Source organism: Pagrus pagrus (assembly GCF_965226575.1).
Source record: "Pagrus pagrus genome assembly, chromosome: 13".
In the NCBI taxonomy this organism is placed as follows: Eukaryota; Metazoa; Chordata; class Actinopteri; order Spariformes; family Sparidae; genus Pagrus; species Pagrus pagrus.
This window is the reverse complement of record NC_140197.1, coordinates 13,106,791-13,116,597: the sequence shown is the minus strand read 5'-3', so window position 1 is coordinate 13,116,597 and position 9,807 is coordinate 13,106,791. Positions and strand designations below refer to the sequence as shown.

General features: G+C 40.2%; 1 protein-coding gene across 1 annotated transcript; it reads right to left on the bottom strand.

The window, feature by feature from the left end:
• Window positions 1-2,435: 2,435 nt before the first annotated feature.
• Window positions 2,436-9,213, bottom strand: litafd (LITAF domain containing). Its single transcript, XM_084371036.1, has 5 exons — window positions 9,149-9,213; window positions 5,035-5,087; window positions 4,818-4,910; window positions 4,516-4,714; window positions 2,436-3,938 (listed from the first exon to the last, which is right to left on the bottom strand). Exons 2-5 carry the CDS (start codon window positions 5,081-5,083, stop codon window positions 3,821-3,823), a joined length of 459 nt encoding a protein of 152 aa, XP_084227162.1. The 5' UTR covers window positions 5,084-5,087; window positions 9,149-9,213; the 3' UTR covers window positions 2,436-3,820.
• Between the last annotated feature and the right edge of the window lie 594 nt (window positions 9,214-9,807).

The following is a 9,807-nucleotide window of genomic DNA, read 5'->3' as shown; positions in this document are numbered from 1 at the left end:
CGCAAACACACACGAGCTTCATCATCTTCTCTCTTGATTGAAACTGTCGCCTCCAGGTGATTGGGAGCAGTAACTGCGCTATGCTTGGTAGGGAGCTGCAGACACTTCGAGCCCCACAGGTTTGAGGAATGTGTAGAGACAAAACCAGCATTGTAAGAAACACTTTAAGCCCTATGAATTTCTTTTGTTTTGTTTTTTGGTTTTGTTCCTTTAAAGCACAGATGGAATGCTCCCCTAATAGCGCATAGCTGGCTCTGTAAAGACAACATTTAAGAATTGTATATTTAAAAATATGAACGTGTAAAATTAAAGAGAAACACACGCCTTTGTTGTTGGGTACAGAAGGAGCCAGGTGTCCATATTTCTTGTGTGTAGGGTTTTCTCTTTTTCTTTGCGTTCCTGATGTACCATTGACGATTTTTTTCTGTTACATTTGGATTATTTTTTTCTTTTCAAAACTAACTGCATTGGTTTTGTCTTGTTAAAAAGTGCAGTACAAAGATGACCTGCAGAATCACACCTTAATTTGATCTTTTCCAGTTTAAAATCCTCAGTGTAGCAGCAGTGTACGACAACTATTCCTGTATATTGCCTTTTTGCTGGAAATGTATGTTGAATAAAATTTTCTATAAAAACAAAAACACTGCTGCTTGTCCGTACGAGTGCTCGACCCAAAACACTGTTAAAGGATTAGTTGGACATGCAAGAAATACATGTTGGGAAATACAATACCAAATACTTTTTGGGTGGAGAGTTTGATGAGAAGAGTGATACCACTCGCATGTCCGTCCAATCAAATTGGAGGTTGCGACCAGTTAGCTTAGCTTAGCATAAACACTGGAAGCAGGAGGAAGCTGCGAGCCTGGCCAAGTCTAAAATGAGCACCTGTAACACTGACCTTTAACACGATATATCTTCTTTGTCAAAAAATACAAAAGTAAAGCTTAAAGGTGCAGTATGTAAGAATTGTCCACGTCTTGAATTCATATGCCAAACAAATAGGGGGCAGCATATGACCAGAGTTACTGCTAACTGCTGCTAATTGTAGCTGCCATTAGCTAGTTGGTCTGGAGTAGGGGCTCAAAGTGGTATTATGAGAAAGGATGAGCCAGAGGTAGCAGGTAAAATGCTAACATTTGTAAAAATCTCTGCAACACAATACAAAGACATTTGACATAACCTATTCACATTATCTTCATTTTTATTAATTTTTGGATTTTTTAAAACCAAAATTTTTACTTGTTGCGCTTTTTAAAAATGACAATGCACTGATGTACCCTCTAACAATTTTGTGAGTTGGTGAGTAAGGAGAAACGTTACGAACTTTGTGAAACGCTTTTAACAAGTTCTTTATCTTTTGAACTTTCTTGTTAATTCTGCAAATGTTCTACATTACATTCTTTCTTTCTTTCTTTCTTTCTTTGCGTAAAAAACATTGTTTCCGTTTGTCCCGGTGATGTACGCCCTTATTCGCATATAAAGTGATCTGACAGATTTAAAGTCAGCTGACAGATTTACAGCTGTCCACTTTCGATCTGATCACTTAGGACGGCTGTCAATACCAGGTCTGAGCAGGGCAGAGATGGGGCCCATTAGCATGCTAACTTTAGCTAATTAGCACTAAACCCAAATTACAGCTGAGGTTGATAGAAATGTCATTAGTTTTGCAGGTGCGTGGTCATAAACCAAAAATACTGAACATATTCAAACGTTGACCTGATGATGGTGCTAGAGGAAAAGAACACAAGGCCAAAAGATATTATAGTTCATTCTGAGGGGAACCACAGTTCATAACAATTTGTCCAACAGTTGTTGAGATATTTAAGTCTAGAACAAAGTGCTACTAGCTGGGCTAAAAATATAATTTAATGCAGGATTAACTGTCACAGCTCTGCCATTGTTGCTTTGTTATGTAACAAATTGCAGAAACCAGCTGAGGTTCAAAGGTCATTCCTGACCCTGAAAGCATGAGTTAACAAACCAGTCTCACACAAGTGATCTTCCCCTAGTCGATGCACTCGTTTTTCTTAAGCTGATGTTTAAAATGAGATTTTTCTGAGCGCTTGAAGGACTTCTCCACCATGTTGGTTTAAGAACTGAGATTGAAAAGAGGACGCTACAGAACAGCCACTAAACAGATACTGAGGTGAGATTGTTAACAACAGAAACAGCAGCAGTAATGTGACTACATTTACTTGTGTACCTAAAATATGAGGTAGTTTTGCTTTACTTGAATATTTCCATTGTATGCAACTTTATACTTCTACTCCTCTACATCGCGCAGAGGCACATACTGTACATTTTACTGCACTTTTAAAACTCAGTGCCTCGTAGAAACAAACCACCAACTTAACCAACAGGTCAGGTGGTTGGCCCTGACCTCTGACCTCTATCAAGCAGGGCAAGGAATAGGACAACATAAACACAGCACGATGCCATATATATAGTCTACTTTTATTAGAGAAATAATGTAATAAAATAGATAATAATAGTATATAACAGAGTCCAAGCATACTCGGTTTCATCCAGAGGAAAATGTGAGAGAAGATGAACAACATTTTGCTGGTGTTTTCTTATACATTGTAGGTGTATTATGAAACGCTGACATGAACGTTATTGGCTAGAACAAAAAAGCAATCAGACAAAAATATATTGACAGGCTGCTTTATACAGAGATGGCCAAAAATGTATTTTAAAGGAGCAATATGTGACAATTATCAACAAAATTGGATGAAATAACAGTTTTAACAGGCTGTATATTGTTTGGTGGAGATATCTACTGAAGTTAGCATGCTAGCCAGCTAGCCATGGCCTGTCCCGGCCCAAAGCTCCTCTCCTAGCGGTATGAACACTAACCCCGGTCCCCGAGCTCCCAGTCCGGACTGCTAGCTGTGCGGCTAACTGAGCTAACGAGCTAACAGTTAGCAGCACTTAGCGGTTGCTCTGGTGATATGCTGCCCCACGGTTGGTTTGAGTATGAATTCAACAGGAAGCTACTTCTTACATATTGCACCTTTAAATATTCCAACACACAGTCTCAAGTGTCCTGATCAGTGGCTCCACCAGCGAGTGATGATGTCACATCATAGTGTAGTTTTGCTTTAATTTTGCATTGTCGTTTGCATTGTGATGAACTCATTTGACACATCTGTGTTTGAAAGTAAATATTCAAATGATTTAAGCAAAATTCAACATTACATTTACAGCCGGCTGCTGTTATATAATATATAAGCTTTTCTTTGAACTTCAGGCTCGCTCAGATTTCCCTTCATCCCTTCCCTTCATATATGAAATATAAGAATAGTTTAATGGCTTACAACATATAAATATAACACAAAAGAAGCCACATTGGTCTAATTTCATTATTGAGTGTGGCTAAACAGTGCCAACACAGGTTTATTGTGCAATAACTGCAGATAAGAAAATATTCTATGTTGTGCCCAATGCTCTGGTTTAATTTAAAATTGTATTGGCTCGTTTGGTCTGTTTAAATCTTAAAATTAGCTAACATAATTAATTTGATAACGTATATGTACAGCCTTCATTATAACAACGCGATGCATGCAGAAGTTTCTGAGTAGGATAATAGTGAAACGTTTTCTTCTGCTCGAATGGGACAAAAGTAATATGGCTTCCAAAAAGTGCATGGGGTGTGCTTGATTTTAAAAAGTGAGCACATGATATTAGAGCACTGAAAGCACAGTCTGTTTGCTAACAATATGACGTTTCATCCATAGAAATAAGCTACACCCCAAACGCAGACAATAGTGACAGAATGTTATTTCATATTTCTACGGGTCCATTTCTGCCCTCATGCTCGTCATTTACAGCATTTTTTCTTCTCGACGTGCAGGACTCTGTTGCAGCGGGGGCACGTGTGGTACGCATCCTTGAAGTTTTTCATGAAGAAAGGGATCAGGCAGCAGCACAGGACCAACCTGTAACACACACACACAAACACACACACACGCGGAGTTAATGTCAAGCTATATGACACAATTTGCTTTGCTCTGACCGTTGTTGTTCACCGGAGGGAGGCTGAATCTTATATTTTATTTCATAAAAAGGAAAGAACCTCCTCGGTGTTACTCATATTTTCTTTGGACCCTCCTCTTTGAAAAAAAGATGATATATTAAAGCAAACAAAACAGCTGAATAGGTTAGCTGCTAAAGATGAGTACATATGAACTAGATCAGCTGATGTTAACGTACGCTGGTTACAGAAGAATGAGAAAAAACCTCTCTGGAGACATGACAGTTCAACTACTAATGACTACAAAGATCCACATCTATCTGTTTCTGTGATGTCATGTTGTTGTGGAAAATAAAGCCCTAATGTAGAGACTGGGTTGTTGTCCTGCATATGGCCAAAAGCACCCTGATGACCCTTTTGCAATAAATCTCACAGGGCATGAATGAAATACAGTGTAAATCTTGGCCAAGATTTATATTCTATGTTTTAATAGTTTTCCCTGGAGCCCCCAAGCAGGTCAATGTGGCCAAGCACACACTCACCCGCAGCAGATGAAGAGTAAGCACATCAGCCAGGCGTACGTCCCTGCTTTGTAGGTGACGTTGGTCATGACCTGCTGCTGGCAGGAAGTGCAGGTCGTCATGCCGGGAGAAGACCCCAGCGCTGTGTCGTAGCTCACAAACTTCCTTTTGCTCTCTCCAGAATCAAGACCACCTGAACCACCTCCTCCGCCGGTGTACACTGATGGAGAGAGGATGTAAAGTTAACTATGTAATAGAATGAACTCTGTCTAAGGTTTCTGACGTGTGTTTTCCAGGAAGTGTAACATCAGGTGTGAGTGTACCTGGCGTGGAACTTGAGGCCGTGGGTCTGGTATCATGAGGGTCGAACGGGCTGTGGAGGTGGTAAACCTTAACATCACTCCCCTGGCCTTCAACTGGACAAGGTGAAGGGGAAAGAAGAAGAAAAAAACAGAAGAGGTGAGACAGAGAAAAGATGGAGTCAGTGAGCCAACTTGTTGACGATGATGATGTGTGTGAGCCTGGTGTGCTTGGGTTTACCTGGTAGGACGTAGGGAGAGGGGACATCTGTTTGTTGCTGGGCACTCATTGTGCTGCAGAGGGAGAAAGCAGGACTGTTACAGAGGGAACTCCTCTAATGAAGAGGCAGTCAAGGTAAAATACAATAAACATATCGAACATCCGTCTTTGTGCTGTATGATCACCTTCTCATCACCTCTTGAGACAAATGTGACCTTGCTTTCTGCCACTAGATGGAGCCAAAGCCAGACTGATGGAGTTAAAAGCATGTCTGTCATCGCTCACTGACACAAATTCAGCCCAAAGAGGTGAATTAGTAGTCGGAGCAGGGTGTTTATATGCTGCATTGTGTGGATATGTCTTGTCAGTAGATGTGGTGCCCTCCTTATTTTTTTGCCCCCCGCCCCTCAAACATCCTGAGTCCGCCCCTGCACATAAATCTAACTATGTTAATATTTTGTGAAAGCACCAACAGTCACCCCTACAGTATTGTCATAATATCAATATCAAAGTATCTGGTCAAAATTATTGTGATATTTGATTTTGTCACTCAGTATTGAAGTGCTTTTAGGGGGATTTGAAAATACTGAGATACATATCATGTATCGTGATATAACCTAAAAATATCATGATATAATTTTAAGGCCTCATCCCTCAGACTTTGACTGAAGCATTGTGTAGATGTGAGTAAGCAAAATAAAATGCATTATATATACTGCCTGTCTTTAGGCCCCCTGACAAAGAAAAGTCATGTGACTAGTTTGATATAATGATGTCACACACAAAGAAATCTAATTCTTTTGTCTCCTCAATCTCGTCGTCTCTCTTTAAACAAACAAAAACACGGCATGAATAAACATCCCAGTTCTCTGTCTGCCTCTCTCACACACACAGTACACACACTAGTATGATCATCGTCTAACATCCTCTCTGTATATACATCTAGGTTTCTCTCTTTCTCACTCATAGGAACACACTAACGAACACACACTTGTCTCCAGCCATTCATTTCACGCCCGAGGGTGGAGCCATACTTCATCACTTGTCATGGAAGTTTGCTCTCGGTGAAGATGACAGACTGCTTTGTCACTGTGCCACACACACAGGGCCTGCATACACCCATAAGTCGGTGCAGGAATGCCACCGGGCTGCATGTCTCTCTCTGTCACAGGCTGAGGGTGTGTCGCTGCAGACTTAACAGCTGCAAGAATCTGAAATCTGTCGAGTGAGCTCAGCTGGAGTGAAAAACCCTGATATCATGTTGCATGAACGACACAACTGGACAGTGAAGGGCGAACACTTTGCTCCATATACCGTCTAAAAAAAACTTGTAGAGTAAATTTTGATTAACCTGAACCCGAAGTGTCAAGGTTCATCCCTCCAGCCTGATTCTCTGCAGCAACCAGACACACGTGTGTTTTGATAAAAAGCTGCAACACAAGCTGATTGTCATGAGCGCTTATGTAGAATAACTGGCTGAGTTGCTCTTTCACTCATCGACTCTGTTCCACTGTGCAACACGGGGCGTGTTGGGGTCAGGTTAGTCAGGTAAAGTTCTGTAAAGTTGTTTCCATCAGCCTCAAACTCCTCTTTTTCCTTTCAGGGAGGAGTATGATTTGTTTGACATGTTTTTTAATCTCAATAAGTGAGAAAAAGTATTTTTTGGAGAAGCTCTGCAAAGTGTCAGCGACAGTCATGGTGCTTTCAAGATCCCTGTGTTCGAATACAAAAAAGCTTTAAAAATCCAATCACACTGACACAGATTAATAAAACAAATAGAAAAAGGAATAAGGAAATAGTAGATATGAGAGCAAACAACCAACTAATGAGAAAAATCAACATAGATAGACAAATAACCTTATATAAACTGATGTTTCTGTCACCAGACAGGACATAAAGCTGCTGATGGAGCCTACAACTGGGTGCGGCTTCTAGAAAATTACATCTGCCACATTGCAGAGATGCTTAAAACCACAAAGGGGGGAAAGTTAGAGGCTGCTGATCAAACAAAGCGTTGTCTGTCAGAGAGGACCGAGGCACATGACCTCAGCTCGGTTTGCTTTCTCTGAAGCTCCATCACAAGGCAGGTGTTGAGGAGTTGGTTATTGGAGGATGCATAGGGTGTGACTGACCGAGAAAAACTGGCCCGGTTAATAAAACTCCATCCATTTATCTGAGAAACCTTACAAAGCAAACTGATGAGTCAAGTCAGATGTTTAGCTGACTACCTGGTGTAGCTCACTGCTCATATCAGCCTATAACTTACCACTGTTGTTAAAAGAGCTAATCGCCTACAAACTGATCTGTTGAGTTCAGTGAAACTTACTCTCGGTTAACACCCTGAGACACATTGAGTCATAGGTGTGGCCAGACTGTAAGCACCATATGTGCTGGTCAAACCTGACTGCGTGAGCGAGAGACAGAGAGGAATGTTCGCGGTCTACCTTCATGATGCATTTTAATGATCAGCTGACAAAGGACGGGGTAATTGAAACATGGAAAATTACCCTGTTAATCACTTAACACTTCAGCGACAGAGACATGGAGATAATCCAGCCACTGTTGGGAAAAACTGTGACTGACTCCCACTCAGAAAAAAATCCACAGAAGATACTGGGTGGGTAACATGATCCTAACACCCTGGACAATTAAAATACTCTCTATTATGATACATTTTCTGTGTTTTATTAATTTATTTTAAGAAACAGAAAGACATATTATATGATGTTAAAACTATAAAGTAAATTCAGGATTTTTAAGTGATTGTATCGAGTTGGAAGTTGTTGTATGTGGTTGTATTACAAAGATTAAAACAAACAATTTTAGGATAAAGGAAAAAAGAAAACATTTTTTGCCCACTTCAGTCAGATCTTTTGTGTCCAGTGTAATTTTGGAGAATAGTATGTCAGTTGTTATGAGGAGGAGTATCTCTTAATTTGGTGCGCCGCTTTGTTTCTGGCCCCTGAATTGAGCATTTCCTGTCTCTAATTTATTTATTACAACTTTTGTATGTTCTTTTACTTCAAAGTGTATTATTTCACAACCATCCAGCACTTTAAGACATGACTGCATCCCAGCATCACAATCATGTGTCCCTGTTCCTATGTATAGCATTGCAACTGGGCAGATTAGCAACAAAGCTAACATTTTTTATCTTAATCTGACGGCACCAAACACACCAACAAGTTGTATATGAAAAACACATTTTATGTTTTGGGTGTTTCTCTCTGTCAGGTCGACTGTTACTGCTACAGATCTTAATATTCTGGCTGCAAGAACTACTAGTAAAGACAACCAAGGCTACTTCTACTGGTCACCAAGACCCACATTGTGAACCAGTTAACATGTCAACTAAGCTTTAACCTAAAGAAAGCTAAAGAAAGTATATAAACCAAAACTTGCATTACAGCAATACCTACAAATCAACAGAAGTCCATTACAGTAACATTTAAATTTTAGTTTTTGACATGAAGTATTGAGGTGTAAGCAGACCCTCTCTGTCTTTAGAAGAAATATAATGTTACAGTAATCAGTAAATCAGATGCATACACACATGTCCAGGCAGTGTAATGTCGCTACAGATCCTCACAATAGTTCAGCTGAATGACAGGTTCACTTTAAACCTAGACGTACTAGAGGCGAAGCCATTGAATGAGAGCTGGACTATTTTATGAACTCTGGGCTACACCCATGGCCTGTATGTATTGTTCAAAACCTCAAATTCCAAACCAGCAAGTACATATAACAAACAGAAACTTCTAGGAAGAATAGGCATGTTACATAAGACCTAAAAATCAGGAATAAGCATCAAAATTATGAGTACTTCCTGTCTGAAACGTTACTGCAGGCTGAGCTGGAGCCTACAAAACCTGTTATGTCTGTTATCACATCCCAACAGTATAAAGACTACAGTTTTAGGTCATAATACGTTCATTAACACTGATTTACCATGAGTTTTAAACAAAATATATTGTTCTTCTTATAATCATCAGTCCTTCATAGCACAAATGTCAGACCCAACACCTGTAAACCCTCACTCCTGTCACATCTCCAGTTTTAAATCCTGTCTTCCAAACTCAAGAAACTCAAAATCTGAATTTGAGCCATCAAATGCTCGTATAAATTTCAGTCTTACCTTCACCAGGTGTTGCTGTCAGTTAGAGGTGTGTGTGTGTAAGCTGCTGCTGATGTAGAGACCAGACACGTTATAGCCGAGAGGTTCACCTGTCTCACCTGTACCTCTTCAAGCCTCTCCCTGGACACGCCCACTGCCCCTCCCTCATCGACAAAGACGTGAATATGAATGAGTCACTCATTGTGTTTAGGTGTAACTCTCAAAGGCTGTACTGGTCTTCTTTTTTACCTTGTTCTTTGTTTTTCCGAGGGATTATTGAGGGAGTGTGTGTGTCTGTATGTGAGTGTGTGTCTCCCTGTTGAGTGACAACCAGTTTCTCTCTGGCTGCTTTGTATCCCTACAGCAGACAGTTTGACTTAACACAGACTGGAGGCGTTCGTAGTTCTTGGTGACATGAGAGTACATATGTCACCAAGTGTACCATACGCTTATACTGACCAGTTACCCCCAAAATGTAAGAATTCAGTGTCGTTCACAAGAGTGTTTTTCAGCATGGATAAGCTGCTATAACTCAAAACTGAGACCAATGAAATTCTTGCTCCCACTCACCTATTTGTTGGAAAGGGGAAACACTTGGACACATACTGCTTTAAATAAATGAATCATCAGCTAAATATAGTCGAACAAGATGTATGGAAAGAAAATTAAATGCAAACTGT

Bases quoted from the DNA above. Each gene is read 5' to 3' on its own strand.
- litafd (XM_084371036.1), bottom strand. From the start codon at position 5,083: ATGAGTGCCCAGCAACAAACAGATGTCCCCTCTCCCTACGTCCTACCA. The intron at 4,911-5,034 runs GTAAACCCAAGC...CACCTTGTCCAG, and splicing joins CTCTCCCTACGTCCTACCAG to TTGAAGGCCAGGGGAGTGAT. The intron at 3,939-4,515 runs GTGAGTGTGTGC...TGTGTGTTACAG, and splicing joins TTACTCTTCATCTGCTGCGG to GTTGGTCCTGTGCTGCTGCC.